This window comes from Ptychodera flava, chromosome 1 (assembly GCF_041260155.1).
Source record: "Ptychodera flava strain L36383 chromosome 1, AS_Pfla_20210202, whole genome shotgun sequence".
Lineage (NCBI taxonomy): Eukaryota > Metazoa > Hemichordata > Enteropneusta > Ptychoderidae > Ptychodera > Ptychodera flava.
The window spans coordinates 16,435,838-16,459,981 of record NC_091928.1 but is presented as its reverse complement, the minus strand read 5'-3'; the positions used below and the strand labels follow the sequence as shown (position 1 = coordinate 16,459,981).

Below are 24,144 nucleotides of genomic sequence, written 5' to 3'. Positions count from 1 at the left end.
CTATGCACCATCAAAGACAATCAGGTCTGAAACCGGACTGTGCTTAATAGTTCAATTTGCTGTCAACACGCTCGGAACTAATGTGGGATAACTGGATCTTCAAATTTTTCAAATTTCTCAAATGTGTTAGGTGCCCTATAGCTGAATGTTGCAATATTACTCATAAAATCATGTGTGTAACTTAAAAAGAAAAGTAGAAGAGATTACATTTGTAGATTAAATCGACATTACTTCACCATCAAATTATCCCAAATTAGTTCCAATAGTGTTTGTCAAAAGAATTGTGATCCAGACAGTTCAATGTCTATGACATTCAAACAAACATAAATGTCAACCAGTAATCCAACACGATGATAGAACAGGGTTTGAACCCACGAAAAATGCGTATTTAGGCCTAAAATAAAAATATTTGAAAAAACAAAATCTTTACCGACATACCTACCCTAATTTTGAAAACCATGTTATCGGAACAGCAAAATTTATTTTTTATTGGCCTTATCTGGTAGAATCGTTCTGCAGACCGTGTTTCACTTCGTTTGGCCTCTAAACACGGCTGATATCTTCAAGACGATACAAGTAACACGTTCGTCGGAGTGATTTTCGAGAAGATGCTTAAATTTGTGATAAAAGAGGGGTATAAGCATATGGGAGTTTAGTTCTGAATGTTTTGTTTGAGCACAGGGCCAGTTGAAAATCCGGAGTTGTGTATAAATTGAGTGATTCTGTTTTACACCTTGGGAGTATTTAGGTTACAGTGACGGGAAGATCGAGCAGAAAATCGATCGATCTACAAGACTACCAAGACAACTGGCGCCTGTGACTCTGGTGCATGTCCACTGGGAAAGCAGAGCAACTACATTTAACCGGCATGTACCTATCTGCATACAAATGGAACGGTCTAACATATTCACGCAAAGTTTGGTGGTTCCACGGGATCGGATCGCGAACACGTTAAACTGCGAAAGAAATTCAATTACCTAATAGGTTAAGGCAGGACCACGAAGTGGGTGCCACGATCAGCGGGCGCCCGACCGGCTTGGTCGAAGTAGCATTTTCGGGCTTAAAAAAATACACTCTCGCGATCGTTTTTCCCATTACCTAATAGGTGTAGGCAGGACCACGGAGTTGGTGCCACGACTGATCAGCGGGCGCCCGACCGGCTTGGTCGAAGTAGCATTTTCGGGCTTAAAAAGTACACTCTCGCGATCGTTTTTCCCCTATTTTTAAGCCAACTAATTAGACATTTTGATTGCCTGTCGAAATATCTACTTTTATTCTTACTTCATCGAACATTTGTAAAAATACGGCTTTTAAAATTTCAAGAAAATCCAATTTCACTTTCAGCATGCGCGCGAGACGTTAAAAAACCGCAACATTTTAACTACATTTTTGCCATGCTATTTATAGCATTGCATCTCGTGACGCGTGTGTAGCTTCCAGCTGACTGAATGGATCGAGGTCATTCACTCGTCGTCTGTGGCGCGATCAGCTGACCAGCTATAGCATTTGCCAACAACCAAACAGTTCGGCCAACATCGTTTTGATACGTAAGTTATCTGTCGGTTTTCTATGTAATGTCTCATGACTTTCGAGATAAGTATATGCTAAGACATGTCGCTTAATTCTGCATTCCTGTAAGGCTGTGTATACCGAGTGCGCGGCTAGTAATCGTGTGGTTCAACCTTTGGCAGGCCTATTGGTAAACAACACAACATTTGTTAGCTGCACGCAAAGCCGGAATTAGTACACTTGTTTTCAACCACGAGGTGAGCCAGCCGATTCGCATTGGTGTCCTGTGTGTGATAAGTCGCCAGATCAGCAAACAGTTGATCGTCAGTGATGGCGAGGTTATGTTGTGTTAGTTGACATGTACACCATGGACGAACAGCGATGCAGTTATTTGCAATTTTGATGAGCGCGATTTTAAAAACGCCAACGGCTGTCTCTTGCTATAGCTTGACTACCGACAGCGCAAAATCGTTGACAATTACCACTGTTGCATTGCGATTTTGGAAATAATGTTATGTATGGATCGATAATTAGCATATTATAATTAAAGATACTATTTTTTGTGTGTATAGGTCGGGCATTGCGATCGACAAGGGCTGCGAAAGCAGTAGGCCCTAAATGAGGTGATGTGTAGGTACTCACAGTTCCTCCGCCCCAATGTCAGTGACACTGAAATATTTCTAAGGGACCGTTCAGTTTTTACGGCCGGGGGGGCGGGGCCGGCAAAATCCAGGGGGGGGGGGGGTCATCATAATTTTGGAATCCTAGAAGGGGGGTCATCACTTTTTCACTGGTAGGAAGGGGGGGTCACCACATTTTCAAAAACATAATACCTACAATAAAGTTCACTTTTATGCCATGGCTATGATCGACCCTCTTTACCGGCGGGCCGCCTTCGGCGGCCCACTACAATAAATATACTTTATGTATTACCCATGAGCCTCTTAACGGGCAGGCGCCTTTGGCGGACCACTCCAATTAGGTTTACTTCATGCAATGGCCATGATCGACCCTCTTTACCGGCAGGCCACCTGCGGCGGCCCACTACAATAAATTGACTTTATTGTAATACCCATGACCACCTTAACGGCCGGACGCCTTCAGCGGCCCTGTTCAGTAAAGTTTGTTTCGTGCAATGGCCATGGTCGACCCTCTTTTGAGCGGACCACCTTTGGTAGCCCGCTAGAATAAAGTTGACTTTACGTAATGGCCCATGACCCTCTTAACGGGAGCGCTGCCTTTGGCGAACCACTCCAATAAAGTTTACTTTATACAATGTCCATGGACATAAGTTGTCTATGGAAATGAAGTTCAAAATTGCCTTACAGTCTGTTGTCTGTTGGTCCGATATCTCAAAAACGGCTGATCAGATCAGAATCAAATCTGGTACATAGATTCAGTTAGCAAATGGCAAGAACTGATTAGTTTTTGGTGGGTGTGGCTTGCATACTTTTTGCTCATTTGCATAATTAATGATTTTAGAAAAAACGGATATACATTAAAAACAACTGCACACAATTTGATGAGATTTGCTACAAATGTTAATCACACCAAGATATATCAGCAGTGGGAACCATTAAGGGGTGACATGAAAGATAGTTGCAAATTTGCATATTTAATGAACTTTCCTAATTAGGGATATATATCTTATTTGACACGATCAAAATTGACCAAACTTGCAACATGTATTGAAGATACTATGATACAATATTATTGAAAGTCATTTAGCATTTTCTCGTCAGGCAATTCCTAATTTGCATATATAATGAAACTTCCTAATTAGGGATATATATTTGAATTGATTTGACCAAATTTGACAAAACTTGCTACATGTATTGGAGATACTATGATACAACATTATTGAAAATCATTAAGCATTTTTACTTCAGCCAATTCCTAAGTTACATATTTAATGAACTTTGCTAATTAGGGATATATATCTGAATTGACTGGACCAAATTGATGAAACTTGCTATATACATTAAAGATACTATGATACAACATTATTGAAAGTCATTAAGCATTTTCCTTCAGCCAATTCCTAATTTGCATTTTCAATGATCTTTTCGAATTAGGGATATATACTGGGATTTACTTGATGAAAGTTGGCAAAACATGCTATGTTCATTGATGATTATACCAGGTTAAAACAATATTGAAAGTCATTTAACATTTTCATGTCAGCTAATTTATAATTTGCATATCTAATGAGCTTTCACAGTTTGGCATATATGGCTTGAAAGACTTGGCTAAAGGTAATTACACATGCTATATAAAGTGGTGGTACAATGACAGCAGTCAAAGAAGGTATTTTTATTCTAGCTAATTACGTATTTGTATACTTCATGATCTTTTAGAGTTAATCGGCGGTGAATATTGTTCATTATGTTGATCATAATACTTTCAATGAAGTTGCAAACATGTGCCAAAGGTTCAAATTTACACATAACTGCAATAATAATGAAACACGTGTTCAGTTTATATCTGGTTATCTCTGACGACATTGTTACTCATATTCTGATATTCAGACTGATTAGGTCATATAAAAGAAATTTAGTGTGTCCGAAAACATGCCTCTGAAAATTTGGGTAAGTAGGCCGGAGGAAATCATTTTTGCTGGATGAGACCCATAAAATACGATAAGATTAAAAAATTTACTCAAAATATGTTGAAAATGCGAAATAATGGCTAGGGTAAGTTGGGTTTTCTAATGTAAGTCGAGACACCGGACATTTTATTTATTCGGCCTTACTAGACTGGCATTCATTATTGATGGGCAGAAACTGCAAGGCTCAAACCCTTTCATCCATCATGTACTTAGCAGGAAGGTATCTGGTAACTAAACCGACCCTATAAAAACCGACCGAATTTGTTGTGCATTTTCAGAATTCTCCAAATTTTACAATATTTTATGCGTCTCATCCAACAAAAAGGAAAGAAAATCTTCCACCCTATTTATGCCTACCCTGATTTTGGGAAGCACGTTACTATCGAAAAAGGCATTTTATTGTTAATTTGGCATAATGTAAGTTGTTAATATTGATTTTTTTTTCATTGCAGATTAGAACATTTTAGCTGTGACCACACTGTAAAGAGTAGCATGTTGTCTAAAAGAATCACGTCTATACAGAGTAGCGTGACTGGAATAGGGCTTGCCAAGTGCTTAAAAAATCCTTATAAAGCAGAGTCCAATCCAAACGTACGTGGCAATGTTTACCAACATAATAACTGGTCATAATTTGTCCAAAACCATCTGCCATTTTTTTGATGTAATAATATATTTTCCAAGAAGATTAATCATGTTTGTTTCCGTCAACAAGCCTTCAGAAAATACGGTCAGTCGGTTAATTTTTTTGCCATATTATATTTTAGGTGGGTTTCGGTTAATCTATGGCAATTATTTAAAAACAAATGCGTAATCTTTACAAATTTGACAAGCAGTTTAGTGTCAGCGGGTTTCAAATAGGCTAGGACGGCTTACCAGAAACATACATATATTTTCTTTGGCCTGATAGCGTTCTAAGTATACCATAACATTTTAAATGTTTATTGCTTGGGTTAGCAATTAATTATCGGTGGTCAACATGTTTTATTATATGCCTCGATGTGAGTGCAAATCAGTGCATTGATTAGAATAGGAACATCCGGAGAGTTAACGGGCCGGTGAACGATGTACTGACCGGTTTCCATGGTTACCCGGTCAAGTGAAGCCCTTCGACGTTTTCGCCGTCAAAGTAGACGCTTAACGCTAGATGTAAAATATCCATGCGCGCACTGCTATTTTGACTTTCATTAAAATCGGTTTGATGCTGGTCATTAGTGGCAAAATTGTCTGAAACTGCCCTGCATGTAACTAAATGTCATATAACATTAACTGTGAAGAGGCATGTAATAAAAATACTATTGGCTGAATACATGGGTTTATGTTCCCTCGCAGCAGGAGACAATTTGCCCTCCTGGCGTCGGGCAAATTTTCACCTACTCGCGGGCACATACACCCATGTATTCAGGCAATAAGATATATTATTCCGATGTAACTACCTTTAAATGGGTGTTACAAGGCGATCGATAAACTCGATAATCTGTAACTACCGCCTTCAACGTTGTTTATATCCCTACAAGACAACAAGAGAAACGGACGACGTACACACTGCATTTCTCGGCCAGACTTTGCATTTTTGATAATAAGATTATGTATTAGTCCAGTGACATTGACATGGCAAACTGAGTTGTTACTGATGGCTATGTCCTTTTTCGCAGGGCATTATCAATGCTGGCACAGCCGAAAATACAATTTCTCATGACTTAGTCGCTGAGAAGGTGGGTGGTCTATCTAATGACACTGTATTTAATGGACTCGATGTTTTAATCAATGCAAACGAAGATTTGTCGTAGTGAGTGACAACTGCTAAAAAAGAAGTCACTTTGTCGGAATCAAGAGTTGCATTTTAGTTCAAAAATATATGTCAATATGTCAGAATGAGTGCCAATTTATGAAATAAAAATCAGATTCCCAGTACCTTACCCATTAAAGGTATACTGTCACCTGTTCCGATTTTGCCACAGTTACCATGGAAAGAGAAAATCTCACCAATCACAGATTTTAAGCGGGTGGCCGCTCTTTGAAAAACAGCGCCCTCACATGGGCATTTTGAATACCAAGAATTCCCCTTTGACCATATAGGGGTTATTTAGATTACAGGTGACAGTATACCTTTAATCAGTGCCAATCGATGATAAACTTTCTCCAATCAGATTCTGCCGATAGTTGGTCAGGTTGCTCATAATAAAGGATAACATGTCCAATACAAGTTATTTAACTGTAAACTATTTTGGTAATGTTAAGAGGCTGCGACATGTATGATTTCTGTGTTTGCTCAATCTGATAAAATCCAATGTAGAGATGGGTAGGTCGGTAAAAGACCGATCCGTCTCTACATCGGATGCTAGTAAAATCTAGTTTTGCTCAGACACTTTTAATGACTTGATCTATTATTCTACAGGGGCCTTTGACGAAGAAATCGTCTTAAATCCCAAATTGCTGCATCTTTTGTGCATTTTTCACGATAGGACAGTTTGAAATCATGTGCAACTTATATACAAATTGAATACATTTCAACACTCCCCTGAGAGGGACCTTGATGCCAGATTTACTAAGCTTCAGGTAGTTTGCGTTTAGCTTTGTCAAGGCTATCTTACCCCAGTACTTTAATGGCCCAAATCATTGGCATTTCTTGGTGCTTGACTCACAACAAGACAAATCAAGCAGTTCAAATAAAATGATCGTTGCATTAAAATTTCAGTAGGATCCGGAGTGATTCTTTTATCTTTGCTTTCATTCTGTGTTTAGCTGTCCACTATAGAGCCACCTTCTAAAAGAGACATTGATGTACTGAAATATCACGATTACACGGGACTATCACCATTAAAGAATACCTTGTGCTCTTTTCTGACAAAGTACTCCAAAGCACATGATCAACTTGATCCAGATAAGGTACGTTTGTTTCTGCTTTTCATGTGGATGCATTACGCCCAATCATGACAATATTTTCCTCATATCAAAACACAGATAAACATATTGGTTATAATTAATGCCGGTATATCAGTGTGGAGGGGTTGGACCACTCCAGCTGAGCGGCTTTGACTGTGATATCTTGGCTAGGTGACTAGGTGCCGTATGTTGCGAATTCGAATCCGATCGAGCATCTATTGAATTTCCTCAGCTAACCATAGCTGATTTGTGCTTTTTGAAACCTCCTGACATATATAGGAGTATTTGTTGTTGTTAATCTTGTTTATCATGGTTCCGGAAATTTGGCGAAATATAATAAACACAATCATCAAACACTTATACTGCGCATGACGTACAAACTTTGCTCATCTCAGACTTTTTCAGTGTTTGGACACAGCTGTGAGAATCTGTGTGCAGGTGACTGCCAAACTTTCTCCGAAACTACACATTTTCAGTACGCTCATCACCGTGCATGTACTACGCTTTATTTGCGCGGACTGTGTTAACATGGACATGTTTGTTACAAAGTTTTGAGCAACAGTTTGCCTCATAATTGAATTTATTCGTTTTACAGTGTTGGGATTCTGAAGTTAAATTCTCATTACTATTACATTTCCCTTCATGCTTTTACACACCTGCCATGGCCACGCACATGGATACGGGGTAATGCGCTGTACCGTGAGTTGAAACGTTATAAACCAATGTTTGTGTTGATCAAGAAATCTGAGTTTCTTCAGTGCTATTGGGAATGATCGGCGGCCAATGTTTCTTCTCTAAATACTCCCCACAGTTTGTATGGTTAAAGGTAAACAGTTGTCGGAACTGCGCCTGTGCGAGTTTCTTGTTCACAAACAATGTATATTTCGTGCACGATATGTACATGCACCTCATCACCATAGCTGCAACATTTAATTTATACGATGTAGATTATGACAGACGTCATGTGTTAACATCAATAATCATCATACTTTGGATACAGTGTTTGCATTGGTCCTATTGGTCCCATACGACCCTCGAGCGCTGCTCTGGCGACTGTATTCCCTTTAAAGGGAATCAACTGTTTACATTTTCAGCCTGCGTACAACACTTACCCGGAATTGTAACACATCACGATTGTCTATTCTCATGGTCTAGCCAAACAGGACTGATATTTGTGCAGACGTCATGAATTATCAGTTTATGAGCTGCGCTATATACATACTTATTAACAGATCCACAGCGTGAAACAGCATGCATCTACTTAAAGATGAGAAAATAATAAAAATAAAGATATAACACAAAAATAAACCACGGGGACACAAACTATAAACAAAGGAGAAGTAAAACCTTATTACATTGCAGAAGGATAAAAACAAATAATCCAGCTTTTAAAAGGCTAAACACACCCGACTCCCAACTCCTCCTTTCATTACAATCATTTAAACAACCAGAAGGGCTCAGGCAAAATAATGTTTTGTTGCATGCACGCTATTAATAAGTTCTTTATGCAATTTCCAACATGTGCCTTATAATTACCTTCTAGACACTCTTGTTTTGTGCACTATTTATTTCTTTTCAGCTTGTTGTTCTCAATGGCTGTGGACCATGCATTACAGCATTGACAATTGTACTGAGTGACCCAGGAGGTGAGTAAAAAAGGAGTCACCTGTTCACCCTGCAGGGAATCACTGCCGGTTGTAACATCGCGGTGGTGACATTACAATGTTCCCATGAAAGATATTATGCATTGATTAAATACTATATGTTTCGCATTGCGTGTGAAAGCATTGTTTAATAGATAGGTATTCGTAATTTTGTGATTTGCAAATGCAATTTCAAATTCAAATTGCCCATGCTATACCTCAAATTTACACTCGTAAAGCAATAAAGTGGTATTTCAACTGTTAGGCTTGCACATTGAAAAATAGCCTTGGCTATCTATATTGCATTTTGGAGCTCTTTTCGACCGACCCCTAACAGTCTTGGGAATCCTATTCAAAAACCTTTGAACCAAGATGGCGTTATATTAACAAGTACAATGCAACTGATCCAAGACAGAAGAGTCAAAGTTCCCACTCAGGACTTCAGAAACCACTACTTAACCTTGAGGCTATAATTCCACTTTGTCCGTATGGCGCTATCTATGTTCGGGGATGTTTGAATGGTTTTCCCAGATAGTGTCGGGGAGGCCTGATGAGAGCCCCCAGGTGCAGTCTGGGTAACCGAGACATTTTTTTTTTCAACGTACATGTCAAGAATGAGTTGCCGGCCCTTCTTTCCCACCATTAGAGCTCCGACTCCGCCTGTTCTTCTTTCAAGAATACTGCCCACCGGGTATTTAGTGTGTGAGAATGCTCACCGGTTGGCCACGCTAGTCTTCTAGAGATGTATTATTTGGCTCATTTAGCGTTTTGTTAAAATTGAGCATGTAGCAAAACAGCTATAGGTCCACATGCACTCTCATCTGTCATCTCTTATCGGCAACATTTTATTTTCTTTCATATGTGTATTGTTTATTCACGTGTTGTCTGCTCTCCTTACCTTGTTGATTATTGTCTCATGTTAATACAAATGACTGGCAGTCCATAGGATATAGTTCGACAACTAGCCATTCTGCAGATAGAATGTACACTATGAATACCTGATATATTTGTGATTGATGCAACCTATGACGAAACTATACACGAGTCAGAAAGAGAAACAGAGACACACAGACAAACAACAGACAGACAGACAGACAGACAGATATATCCGTTGTATTGACACAATGGGCTGTTACATGATCATGTACATTTTCAAAGTTGCAAACAGACACAGACAGACAGACAGACAGATAGACAGACAGACAGACAGACAGACAGACAGAAATATCCGTTGGATTGACACAATGAGCTGCTACATAATCATGCACATTTTTAAAGTTACAAGAGTGTCGAAACTTTTACATACCGTCGAACATTTTATTTGTCGGCGAATATGATCGTCGTTTAAGTGATGAAGCCGTTGTTAGTAAACAGTTTGCAAACTTTAGAGATAATTTATATTATTAGGATTGCAAAGTGTCTAAGGATAATAATAGATTTGTCAAGAAAAATGATTCAGCATGCTCAGTTAATTCAGTGCATTGTAAATTTTGGACGACATTTGATGGTATCTTTATCTGTATGAAAAGACAACTTCTGTCTTTCGTAATACAAATTTTGTTTCTACAAAAAATTAAGTAATTTTTATGGACATGTTGATGCATAATATTTACATCATAGACGCGTGGTTGATGACGACACCATATTACTCTTCTATGAAAAACGATGTTGGAAGACTACCTCTGGCGGAGATAGTTTCTGTTGACCTTTGCAGTCAGGTTAAGTACATTCTGTTCTTTCAATGAGTTACATATTTTACCATATGTACTTTACAAAGCGCTCTTGGTGCTGATACTATAACAGAGTCCGTGTGTTTGAGTATGAGAGAAATTTATGCCATATAACTCAAGAAGTACTCACTTGTTTGTCACCAACTTAAATGGATCTGTTTTTTATAGATCCCTTACTTTATTGCCTATGATTATTTCATAATAAGGGAATTATTGCGGGTACTAATAGTTTGGACATTGTATTCTGGGTGATTAATGGCCCGTGTACATATGCATGGTCCATTAGTGTAAATTCGTATTCCATTTCTTTTATTTGTTAAAAATAATACCGACAGGGCAAAACATGTTATCGGTATAAGTAGCATATCAATGTTTGGTTTTAGTGTGTGAAACAAGTTAGTTCTGTTAATAAAAGTATATGATAACCATGTAGTATTAGTCAGGGGACTCAAGCTTTCACATGGTCTGAGACGCGTGTCCATTTTCGCACTGTTATTCCATGAGGTATTTTCAAATTCACCCAATAACCTGTCAGTATCACGTGATTTGACAGACATCTGGAGAAAACGGAAAACCATTCCAACTGACAGTGGATAAGTTAGAAGATGCTCTTGAACAAGCAACTCAAAAGGTATCGACAGGTTTCATTTTGATTAGCTATTTGTTCAAACAGAATAAAGATTCTGACGATTTGCAGTGGCTCGGGTAGTTTTATCTAATGCGATAACGATCATTATTTACAGCAACCTAAGGCATCTGAAACTATGACTATTCTCTGCCTGCTTGGCTGTTTGGATGAAAACAATAAGTTTCAGGCAACCAATTTTCTAAAAGCTTCCGATATACTGCACGGTATCCCTGTAGAAGATCATTCCAAACTTAGTTTTCAATACTTTAAGCATTTAACTCTTTAAATGGTTGCTAATGCATAGCTGAATTTCAGCAATGTGACAACAAAACTCGATACAAGTCTCTAATCAGCTTATTTTTTTTAGTCTTATATTAGAATTTACCATCCAAGGTGTATCATTTTGTTTCTCATGTATAACAAACTGTCAAATAGTAATATTTGTAGACAGATGGGTTTTTCAAAATAAATGATTTAGTCCGGTCTTACCGGGAGACCGGCTCTCTAATTAAAAATACTGAATCAAAAAGACTCTTATAGGAAACCACTAGAGTCTTAAGCTGATGTGTTTTGCAGGAAAGGCCGCTCCACCAGATGATATTACAATCAATATAATATGTATTCTGGAAATGTTCAGAAGGGTCGAATGTCATGGTCTTTACAAGTAAGTAGCTTCTTAGTTTGTTTGTTTTTTGTCACAGGGCATTAATGTTCGTGGCTTGATTTTAATAAATCCACACAACCCACTGGGTGATATCTATTCCAAGGAACTCTTGATGGATTGTTTGCATTTTGCAAAGAGGTAAGTCTCTGACTTTTCTAACCAAACTCCCTGTAACAGGTCCGTACTACTCAAATTTATAGCGGGTCAAGTCATGGTGATGTTAATCAAACTGCCCATGATCGTCATTTATTATGAAGACTTTGATTGCGAAATTCGAAATTTATTGAATTCATATTTTAAATAGCATTTACAAACACGAAAAACATACATATAAGAGCCGACGAACTTACAAGAACTTATTGATGCATATGCAGAATAAATCCTATATAATGTGCTAAGGCACTTTGACAACTTAATTAGGAAAAGGGCGAGATTATGGTCTAGCTAGAGGATAGGAGGAATAGGGACTAGACTTAAGTCCCATGCTCGCGCAGGAGCGAACTGAAAGTCAGCCAGATTGGATGCAAGGGTGAAGGTGTCGACAGGACGAAAACTGATGAAAGAATGAATGAATGACAAGAAATATGTTCCAGTATCAGTAATTTCAAATTGTATCTGAACGACGTGTTTGTCATTTTCTAATTCCAAATATGTCCAGTGCACATTCAAGTATATGTAATCAATTTGACACAACCACTTTCTTTATGGCCATCCTACAGACATGAACTTCATGTCATAGCGGATGAGATCTACATGTTTTCTGTGTTTGATGAAGAAGCAGAGTTCACCAGTGTGCTAAGTCTGGAAGATTTGCCAGATCCTGACAGAACTCACTTCACTTGGTCATTTTCGAAGGTAAGTCAGATAACTGTTCGATATTATATATTATTGCCTGAATACATGGGTTTATGAGCCCTATAACAGGTGACAATTTGCCCGACACCGAGAAGGCAAATTGTCTCCTGATGCGAGGGCACATAAACCCATGTATTCAGGCAATAATATTTTCATTGTATGCCTCTTCACAGTTAACTCTATGTGACATCAAGTTACTTGCAGGGCATTCTCAAACAATTTTACCATTATCGACCAGCATTAAGAAGATTTTAGTGAAAGTCAAAATCACAGTGGGCGCATACATATTTTACATCTATGGCGTTAAACGTCAACTTTGACGTCGACGGGTTTAAACGGACCGGTAAGTATTTTAACTGGTCCGTACATCGTTCACATGGCCTGCTAACTCCCCGGATGATCCTATTAAAATCAATGCATTGATTTGTACTCACGTCGAGGGATGTAATAAAGCATTCCTGAAGAGTATTTTCAAAAGCTCTTGAAGTGCAGTTAAGGTAATACTTGCTTGGAAACAGAAGAATGAATATAAGAAAATTCAAACCGTTCTCTCCTATAATAAAGAATAAACTCAAAGATACCTTTGCCAAGTTTGGATCAGAGAAACTCATGTGACCTCTGAAACTTACTGGTATATGGCAAAATTTTTTTGCTATTTGGAATTCAAAATGGCCGCTCTCAGTATAGTGTGCAAAGACGTTAACTAAAGTACCCTGTGGTCTGATGATTCACGCCTCTTGCTTTCAGAAATCAATTAAATTTGGCCACCAAAGATTCATTTTGTTGGATATTCCAAGCTAAATTCTCTGAATTTAAATCCAAAATTACCCATGGTGTCTAGTATTTAGACTTGTTTTGTCTGAATCAGAAATTACATTTGAATCGTTTTAACGTGAATACTTGAATATGACTCAAATTTGATGAAACTTGGTACAGATGTTGATATACCTGACCCGTAATATTCTGCAGCTAACGATATTTAGAGATGTCATGTCAAATAATTTGATTTGCACATTTATAAACTTTCCTAGTTTAATATAGTGTACTTTTTCCGTAAATACTGTATTAAATTTAATGAAATTCTGTTCAGATGTTGAACTCTCAGTACTGTAACAGTGTACAAAGACATTTATCGGTATCATGTCAATTAATTGCTAATTTGCATATTTGATAACCGTTTCAAATTAGTATGATATGTCTAGAAACACTGCAGTAAATTTAATGACATCTGGTACAAATATTTAACTCCAGTACTGTAATAGTAGAAGTACCATGTCAATGAATTGCTAATTTGCATATTTAATGAACTTTCCTCATTTCGTTTTTCATGTGGATCATATTACCATCAATTTAGTTCCTACCGCTGACTAATTCCAAGTTATTAGCGGGGACTATGTCATTGTGAATGACTTGTTTTATGTAAATTTTTATGGACTGCATCAAGTCATTGGGGGTTTCGCCTGTTGGATGTCAGTGAAGATAAACAAATAAAATAAATACATTGTTTCGATACGAATGTGAAGTTGCCGTATTCTTTTCCAGGATTTCTCCATGTCTGGTTTACGCTGTGGCGTAATTTACTCCTGGAATAAAGATATTGTATCGGCTCTAGCTGAGGTGGCTTACTGGTTTTGCGTACCCACTGTCGTGCAAGTTACACTCAACAGCATGCTTTGTGATGAAGGTAAATATTCTTGTAGCAAACTCAAACAAAGAAGTAGACCAACTTGTTCACCGAAGTCCTTTTACCATTAATTAATTTTTATTGCACATGCTTCGATTGTCGTATATCTTAAGTATCTGCTTTAGACTTTCCTACTTTTGATCATTAAACAGTCTCAAAATTGTTTATGTTTATAGTTTCTTATCAAGATTATCTTATAACTCCCGTTTGAGGAATAAAGCCGCAATTTTTGACATTTTTCGGATATCAAGAAAGCATTCGTACTCGCATGCAGTTTAAAAAAGTTTAAAAAATACACCTTTGCTGAATGCAAATAAATGATTTCATAAGTGACGTCTGGACAATTTTTTCCTATTCTTACTCACTTGCCTATGCCACATAAACATGCAACACGATTGAAATTAATTTGGGATAATTGGATATAATCTCATCTGCTTTTCTTTCTATATTACAAACTTGTTTTTATAAGTAATTTGCGATTTTGCAACATTCAGTTATATGGCATCTAACACTTTTGAGAAATTTGCAAAATATGGAAATCCAATTATCCCAAATTAGTTCCAATCGTATTATGCGCACAATATAAAGCTACTATCCTCATATGTTTGACAGGCACAGGCATTTTAGTTTTTAGTTACCAAGCTTGCATGAGGTCTAGATATATCGTAACAGTGTACAGGGTCTGCCATGCATGGCGAGCGTTGTGCGCTGAAGTTGATTTGTTTTTGTACAAACCGTACAATGTTCCACTGAATATTTAACCTTGTCTGGCTGCAAGCAGAGTTAAGGTTGTGCACAGCTAACTAGTAGGCCTATTTTGGCTTTTTTCAAGAAGTCGAAGAACACAAACCATTTTCAATATCAGTCAAAAATTATGAAAAAAACTCAAGAAAGAGTGAATGTGTCCACTGTAATCGGAAGCGTAATTTCATGAAACGGATTATTATATGTTTGCTGATACCGATATTTATAAAAATGCATTTTTATACTTGTGTATAAAAGATATCATATTGTCAGGTAACACATTTGTATCAGATAATAGATAACAATGTCCCCTATGATGTCGATCACTAAGAAATCAAACAATCAATCAATTGACATACAGAGTATTTAAAAAGTATACATCGAATGACAGAAATAATAAGTAATCAGTTTTGTGGCATTGGATTTATCATATCAATTCAAAGAAACATCCAATTGCTATGGAAACTCATAAGACTTGTTACAAGATATGAACTTGAATGATTACAGAATGGGTGGTGCAAACATATTTACCAACAAATCGCAAGAGACTTAGGGATGCTCATGAAGTCATGTCCAAAGGATTAACGAAGCTAGGGATACCACACCTTGTAAGGTCAGCAGGACTCTATATCTGGGCAGACTTTAGAAAGGTGAGTTTCTGTCGACTATCATTCAGTTTGAACATCTATGTTTGTTGCAATGTCATATTACTGATTTCATACTCTTTCTTGATCAGGAAATCGTAACTATTTATGAAAAACCTTCTGTAGACTGTGACGTAAAAGAAACAGTTACTTGCTAATCCAAATTATTTCTAACATTTCCGATATTGAATATAAGCAGCTGAATATCATAACTGTAAATATTGCGAGTTGTCTGTCTTACAAAATTAAGGACGACAGATACCATGTTAAGCATTTGATAGGTGGATACATTCTGAACAACATATTATCTCAACTGTTCGTCTGTCTTTACGGTAGTATGCGCCTCGCAGTTAAAGACTTCACTTTCGCTAAAAGTTTCTGACTGAAACTCCATGCTCTTAGCAAATCAAGAATAAATATCAGGGGCCATTTTTGGGTACTAGAGTAGCAAATGATCTAACATTTACCGATGTGAAATTCACAATGACTACAATCCCTGTGTAAATCGATGGGGAAAATTAAATTTTTGATTTTCGCAGAAACTTACAAGGTTAAAATTTGCTTACTCTATAAGCCCTTTAAAATGGGCTCTTACAGGTGGTACACGAATTATGAAAATTTGAGAGTTACAATATGTGTCTTTGGGGCGCATTCTACCTTGAGAAAAGAACAGTAATCTGGCTTATTTAATTCTAAAATAATACCCTTCTTGTATTTAGTACATTATGGCGCGTAATCAAGGCCAATATTCGAACTCCCAATTTTCAACTATACAACTCAACATTCAACATTCAAACTCCCCATTTTCAACTATACAACTCAACATTCAACATTCAAACTCCCCATTTTCAACTATACAACTCAACATTCAACTATCAAACTCCCCATTTTCAACAATACAACTCAACATTCAACATTCAAACTCCCCATTTTCAACTATAAGCTTACAACTCAACATTCAACTATCGAACTCAACATTTGGGATTCCTATTCCCCATTTTCAACTTTCGAACTCAACATTTTCAACTTTCGAACTCAACATTTTTTGATTCGTATCCTCCCTAGGCATCCCTAACTTGCTTCATTGTAGTTACCCACGTTTTTCCTTCTGGGCTATACTACGTCAGAACGCGTCATAGATACGTCACATGACGTTTTGGAGTTTTAGAGTTATTCCTATGTGATGTTCTAGAGGGTCCAAAAATATGGACCGGAAACACTTGTGATGCTATCAAGATTTACCGCCGACCTCCGCCATCACTTAGGCCTCAGGTCGTCTAATCAAGAGCATGCATGCGTGGCTCGCCATGGCTTATTTTAAAATTAACAACTCGCTTGTTAATTTCCACACTATTACAGCCAAAACACAACTCAGACACTAAACACACCAAAGCACATACAAGACGAGATGGCTGATGTGTGAAGCCACTTTCCCTTTATTACACCGTGACCACTATGTTCAACATCATGTATTTCACGTTGAGCGGCTTGCACTAGCTGGACAATACGCTCACTACACATTCCAATGCCACTTAACTGTGACAAAAGTCTAACAAGACTCTCACACCTACGTGACACATCTCCCCGTCTGTCGGGCTGGTCAAGGTCAAGTAGCAGCCAAGACAAAATACCACTGACGTGGTCACGAACGAACTCGGTGTCGTCCAAAATTAACTGCGAGGTCACCATATGTTTGGGACTCCCTAACAAAGTGATAAGTAGTTTCATGAAAATGCACCGACGATTTTTAAAGTCGTATTTGACTATATGTATGCTCATTGGCTTGTGATTGCTGGCTAGTGGTCTAGGGGGAACTATGACTTCGATAGTTGAAAATGGGGAATACGAATCCAAAATGTTGAGTTCCATAGTTGAAAATGTGGAGTTCGAAAGTTGAATGTGTGGAGTTCGAAAGTTGAAAATTGGGAGTTCGAAAGTTGAAAATGTAGAGTTGTATAGTTGAAAATGGGGAGTTTGAATGTTGAATGTTGAGTTGTATAGTTGAAAATGGGGAGTTTGAATGTTGAATGTTGAGTTGTATAGTTGAAAATGGGGAGTTTGAATGTTGAATGTTGAGTTGTATAGTTGAAAATTGGGAGTTCGAATATTGGCCTTGATTACGCGCCATAGTACATACACACACCACACTTGTCTTGCAGTGTCGTTAAAGGAGCAGTTGTAAATGTCTGAATGATTTTACAGAATGTTCAAATTTATCAACACTGCCTGTTGTCCTTCACCTTATGCTACATAAATGCAATCAAAGTTCATTACTTAGACATTAAATTTCTATACAGATTCTATCTCCGCTGACATTTGAAGCGGAGATGGAGGTGTTTTACGAGCTCATTGATGCTGGTGTCTACATCGCACCAGGGCAAGGGTTCTACTGCAAGGAACCAGGATGGTTCAGGCTTATCTTTGCTCTTCCCAGAGACATACAAGATCAAGGTTAGCGATACTTTTCGTTTCAAACATTCCTTAACCTTGAGTTTTTAATGACTTTAATGGACTAGAAAAAGTTGAGCAATAAAGGTTGGACACTTTTCAAACGACAAAGTAAGCATAATCAATGGAATAGCGACCTGAATACAGCCACATCAAAAGTATGATAATTATATGTAATTGACTATTTTGCAAACACATTTAAATAATAACCAAACCAGCGGGAGTATTCTTTATGCATGTTTACCATGTCAGAGTCTGCATTTACTGATTTTGTACACCAAGTGTTCGCCAACCGAGCACGAGTTCTGATAAAATGAGACCTTTTGTTATTGATTTGTTTATGTGTTAACAAGACATATCAAGCCTGACTCTTAGAAATACACCATGATCTTCAACTTCGAACTCAGCAGAAGCCCATCGTCTGAGCCTTAAAAGCGGGTCCCCGTCGAACTAAATCCTCCAGCAGTCCCCGACAGTCTAGCTGTAACAGTCTCCCCTATGCGTTTGAACACGCGCTGAGATATATCTCCCCCGTACGAAGCCTAATATCCAGCCCTGAAAAACTAAACCCCGATAAAAACTTAAACTGTATATTTGGAACAGAGCGGAAACAGTTTCGTTTGAAAGTCACCGTTGACATCGTCAGCATCGTCCCAGTGGGTAACCTAACTTTATCGATCATCAACCCCAGTCTCTGAACGCTAAAGTTAAGCATAGATCTAAAATAGACTAACTGCTATGCATTGCTGTTTGTTTATTGCCTGAATAGTTATTTCACTTCAGAATCACTACTCTGCAAAATATATGATCGTTTCGCACAGCTTGATACCATTTTAAACTCTGCCTGTCACAACTTATCTGCAGAATTCAAAGGAAGATGTAACTGTCTTTTATTCCAGTGTCGATTTGTGCAACGTTATGTTTTCCATACATTTCAATGGTAAGCATGCACTTTTTTCGCACAGCTCTTCACAGGATTGGTACATACTTTGAAATGAGAAGAACGAGATAAAGGATACAAGAAGAATCGGTGTTGAATTAACTGCTGACGAAAGCTTCTGCTCAGGAAATATCACCAAGGAAAAGTTAGCGTAGTTTGGTAAAATCTAGACTCTCTCTCAGCCCCTCGTTCGCTACGCAGCTCTACCCTCAAACCATATTATTATGGTGATGCGTCCTCAATGGTCTTTCTAGCCAGCAAGGTTCACCGAGCCAGCCAGGCCAAAGCGTAATGGAACTTCACCGGCGAATGGTCTGTGGTCTGAGGCGTACCCTCTGAGGTACTGTGAGAGAGTCTACGTAAAATTATAAGCATAACATGATTAATATAAGGCCTTACATTTTCCAAATCATGAAAACCGCCAAATGTTGGAGAATGTAATAACTGGTTTTATATTTGTGATATTTTACTGAATTACTTACAATTACTGTTTTGTATACCTGTTAAAATTGTGAATATTTTCACCCAAGACGCAATGTATACCTCCAGAGATTTTGTGCGACTAAAAACGTAACCAGAATAGAATAAAGAAAGATTAAAACAAGAGAGGTGAAAAACATTATGCACAGAGTAAAAACATTTCAAAATAGAATCAGTAATAAGCTGTCTCAAGGAAAAATGTTAAAACATGTCTTAAATGTAGATGCTATGTTACAACGTATTTCAATGAAAAATTTGGGTGGCAGCCTAGGGAATTGTTTATTTTTTTCAGAATCTGAAAATACTACAGAGATTTTTTACAGATGATTGGACAAAATTATTAAGATATTGTAAAAGGAAACATCTATGGCCACAACTACAATCTGAAAAACAAAAGCAATAGTCACAAAAAACTGGTTTCTAATAGAGCATAAACAGAATGTTCATGTTTGTAACGAATATTTCTCTGTACATGTACTTTAGTAGAGATATGTATGTTAGAAACGTTCTACAGTTTTAGTAATAAAATAATACCAAACCATTATGATTAGCTAAATTACATTTTGGAAAATAATTCTCAGAAATCAAATTATGCAGTCCCTGTTAATGTCACAATTTATGCAGAAAATACATTTGTCAACATGGCTTATTTTGTCTTTTCGTAGACCCCTGCGTCTTGTTCAAACAAGGGCACAGAACAAAGACTGTCAGGGAAAAGGCATCCTAACCAGCTGATGACCTTTCATAACATCCCTAGTTTGATTTAGTGTTTCAAAGTTAGTGTACCATACAACAGGCTTATACGTTGGGAAACAAAAAAAATCCTCTCTCATTTTTATCAGGGCATCTTTGAAGGCTGGGTAACTCTTGCCTCTTTCTCTGACGTCACGCATTGTGTTTAGCTTGGACTGGGTAACTCTTGCCTCTTTCTCTGACGTCACGCATTGTGTTTAGCTTGGACATTTCTGCTTCAAACTTCTGACTCATTGGTTCCTCTCAACTACAACAGACTGTAGGGCCAGATTCATAATTAAATGCCACCTTTCCGCAGGCTTGGTGTATGACTGCATAGGACAGCAACGTGCAGCCAGAAGTACATCACAATCGTCAATGAGATATAAGGCGATGAGTGCCAGTTGTACAGATGGAAACGTTATGCGATGATCTGCTCCACCATCTGAATAAATTATCCTGATCGCGTCGGTTTGTCCAATTTCCCAGTCACACTGAGAGCTTTCCTCATTTCTGCACTGTGACGTAGTGGGGAAGACACTGCAAATATGGTATCTTTCAGGGTTTCATAGACATGACCACCGAAAAATGATTCAGTACATGTCTCGGGAGTTTCCACGATAAGACAAGTAGATGGTGTCAGCTTGCACTTTGTGCCGGTATATGGTCAGCAGCCGTCAGTGGTACACCAGCCTGCACACAAGTCTTCTGACATCTGTTAATGGTAGCCAATGGGACACCTGGTTCACCGACAGGATATTACTCTTGTCGTCAACACACATCAGGACAGCATAATCTCTGTATTTCACTGCAAATTCCTTCAAATATTTGAAGATAGCAGCTGCATAGTGTGCATCAGGATGATAAGTATTTATCTGTCATGACTGAACCATGAACTTTAGATTGAATCTACCAGTATATGTGGTTGCCCTTGTATTAAATTGGAGGTACAGCCACTGCAAACTTGGTACCGGAGTATTTGGTGAAAGCCTGGCAACTACATGCTCGTGCAAGTCTGGCAAAGATATTGCAACACTCATGTAACACACAGTTCCATGGCGACGGCCATCAACAGCCTTCATGGGTTTCTCATCCAAGTACTTTTCAGTTTCATCCCAAAACTTATCATAAACACCAGCTCTGCCTTCATTTAACAGTCTCAGGTCATGTACAATATCCGGATCTTGTGAACTGAGTAACAAATGTAGGCGTTCCTTAATTTCTTTGCTGACTTTGTTTGGTAGTGCTGACTGGTCGTTAGTGAGATATTTATACATATCATTCATTACACTGGGACTAGCTTTGCACAAAAGGGAGAACCTGGTAGTAAACTCTTTGTGCATTGTAAGTGTGTGATATACTGGAAGATCCTGTTTAATCTTATGAAACACTGAATTACTTCGTGACATATCAATAGCTTTGTCTGATTTCCAGAGAAACCATATACTTGGAGGACAACATCCACGGTGATAGCCAAATAATCGGTGTCAAAGGAAGGACGAGATCTTTAACATAGTTGTAACGCTTTCTTCTGTCAGGCGCCATGAAGTCATTCAAGCACACAGGCTCGTAAGTGCCAAGGTCTGACATTTTCTCCCCAAGTGCTTTGCAGCGTTGAACAAGCTTGAAGTCAGATCTCAGTCTACCTTAAAGGTATTTCAGCAGGGTATTTTTCCAATGATACGGTGATCTTTGTGGAAACTCTTGGGCATGAATGCAATTTTCAAGGCGGTTTGTATCATCTAAATGTTTGATAAACCCATCAATATCATGTGCAAGTTTCTGACAGCATCAACTAACTTTGTCATTCTTGGTAGCTGCATACAACCATACAGCAAAATAGCGTAGAGGCCCTGAACTTTCTGCTCAAGTTTGTCTCGTTCAATTCTGGCGGCATTTTATGTGTTTCTGGTTGATTATAAACTTGCTGAAGTTTATCCACGTCGCTGAGGAAACAGTGGAACAATTCTGGAAGTGTGAACCCATATTCTTTAAATTTATGCAAATGGGTGTAAGATGTAAAAGATTGCAGAGGAAATATTATCGTCGACTGTTTTCCCAACGGTATTGCAGTATTCTGATTGGAAGCCCAACCTTTCTCGTTCCAGCAAATCTATCAAATGGTTCCTTAATCTATAGTCACTCTGGTTTGGGTCATCTGGGTTTAAGCCGATTTTCGCGGGGTACAGCGTCTCTGAGATAATTCCCTTGATGCATGTTGCATGATTTCAAAAGCATTGCGCAGATTACCCGTACTCTTAATATCATGTTGTGCCTTCTGCAGTACGATATCAAACTTTATAAAATGATCTGATCCAGCCGTTGGTAGCAGACAGAATGTTAAAAGTAAAGCAACTTCAACTGCGTATGGGCTGTTTGGAGCATTCGACAACGAACATTTCACTGTACCTGCTTTCCCTGGTGCACATGTAATATCGTGATCGATCGCGTATTTGTACTTATTGTTATCAATGTCGTTCTAGCTGGCAATGAAAAGTGCTTCAAAAAGTTGACAGAAGTTCTTTTCCGTTCCACATTCGAAGGCAAACCAGTCACGAGTTGTTTTCGATCCATCTTTTATGGAGACCGCAACAATTTCACGCCCTTCCGCCGACATTTACGGAGAAATCAGTTTGTCATAAGACCATCGATGTGCTGTACACTGCAGCGCGCTAAAATAGGGAGACCTGTGCGCATGTGAACTTTACGTACAGCGGCTGATATCCCTTTTATGATAGGGGAGCATTCGTTTTTTACAGGGGGGGTCGTTGGAACTCAGGGGGGGGGTGACTTTTACAAAACCGTTTTTTAGGGGGGTCAAATTTTACAATCAATGATTCAACGGGGGGTCAAATTTTACAAGGGTTTGTATTGAGTTATGGAAAAAAAATTGACTGTGAAATTTCACCGAAATGTACGTCTGTGGAGATAACTGGGGTCTCTGCAGCGAGATTCAAAATGGGGATCTCCATGGGTAAACAACTTGTCGGGTATGTTATGTTTCAGAAAATGAGCGGTTTTGGACGTTAGGAGAAGTCAATGGCATCTTTTCTGGGATTTGTTGAGGTAAAGGTAGGCAGGGGAAGGATTTTGCCCCAATAGAGCAGAATTTCGGCTAATAAAGACCGTTTTTTCATTGCGGTCCAGATCCAGGCCCCAGGTACCTCAGTTCTCTTCATAGACCGTTGCAGGGCTGTGGTATAGGCCATATAATGCTGGGAACACACGTGCACAGACCTGTACGCAGGGCTAAAGAGCAGGGGGCATGAAATGAGGAACTAACACACAGTCATATAATGTAACAAACAACTTCTATAGACCTATATTACTATATTGTGTCAAATATCGGGGTCTACATATAAAATAGTAAAACCGTACTTCAAAACTATAAATATTACTCCATGGTAACAATAACCGTACTGATCGACCTCCCGACGGCAGGAGTCGAACACACTTTCAGAACAAAAACTCTGTTCAAACCCTTTCTAAATGCTTAACAATTTCTATGGAAAACTTAACGTTACCGCAGAGGTACCTCAGACTTGACCACACGGCTCGGAAACACAAATAGTTCACACGCGACTTTAACTAATGTTCGATGATGAGCACAATTTGTAAGTCCGGTGTAATGTCCGCACATGAAAGTCGGCGACAACACACGCAATTCACTGCTGAGCAGCGTCCAGTTCAGCTACCATCTTAGATCTTTGTTTACTTCCGGTCGTCTCTTTGGGGACATGCCGAACTAGTCTGAAGTCTTCCTCTGCAAGCTCCGCCAGTGTTTCCGTAAACGCATTTACGCAAAATTGTTCGGAAATACGCAAAAAAAATCATGACCGCGTAAACTAATACGCATTGAGAAATGCCATCCCATAACACTGCTGATGTACTTGGCCCGCACTACATTGCCTGAACGTGGTTCAATGCAGGACAAAAATAGAACATGCACCTG

The 24,144-nt window shown here is 38.4% G+C and overlaps 1 protein-coding gene across 2 annotated transcripts in view; it reads left to right on the top strand.

The window, feature by feature from the left end:
• The first annotated feature begins 1,461 nt into the window (after positions 1-1,461).
• Positions 1,462-24,144, top strand: part of LOC139131462 (probable inactive 1-aminocyclopropane-1-carboxylate synthase-like protein 2) — a 43,185-nt gene continuing 20,502 nt past the window's right edge. The window contains exons 1-9 of one of the 2 annotated variants that reach the window (XM_070697519.1): positions 1,462-1,547; positions 4,570-4,708; positions 5,770-5,829; positions 6,860-7,003; positions 8,580-8,646; positions 10,264-10,361; positions 10,927-11,004; positions 11,703-11,803; positions 12,385-12,520. In XM_070697519.1, the coding sequence (XP_070553620.1) occupies positions 4,610-4,708; positions 5,770-5,829; positions 6,860-7,003; positions 8,580-8,646; positions 10,264-10,361; positions 10,927-11,004; positions 11,703-11,803; positions 12,385-12,520 (783 nt within the window). In that variant the 5' untranslated portion in view covers positions 1,462-1,547; positions 4,570-4,609. Of the gene's footprint in view, positions 1,548-4,569; positions 4,709-4,736; positions 4,845-5,769; positions 5,830-6,859; positions 7,004-8,579; positions 8,647-10,263; positions 10,362-10,926; positions 11,005-11,702; positions 11,804-12,384; positions 12,521-24,144 lie in introns of those variants that run through there. The other variant, XM_070697524.1, reaches the window with a different exon arrangement.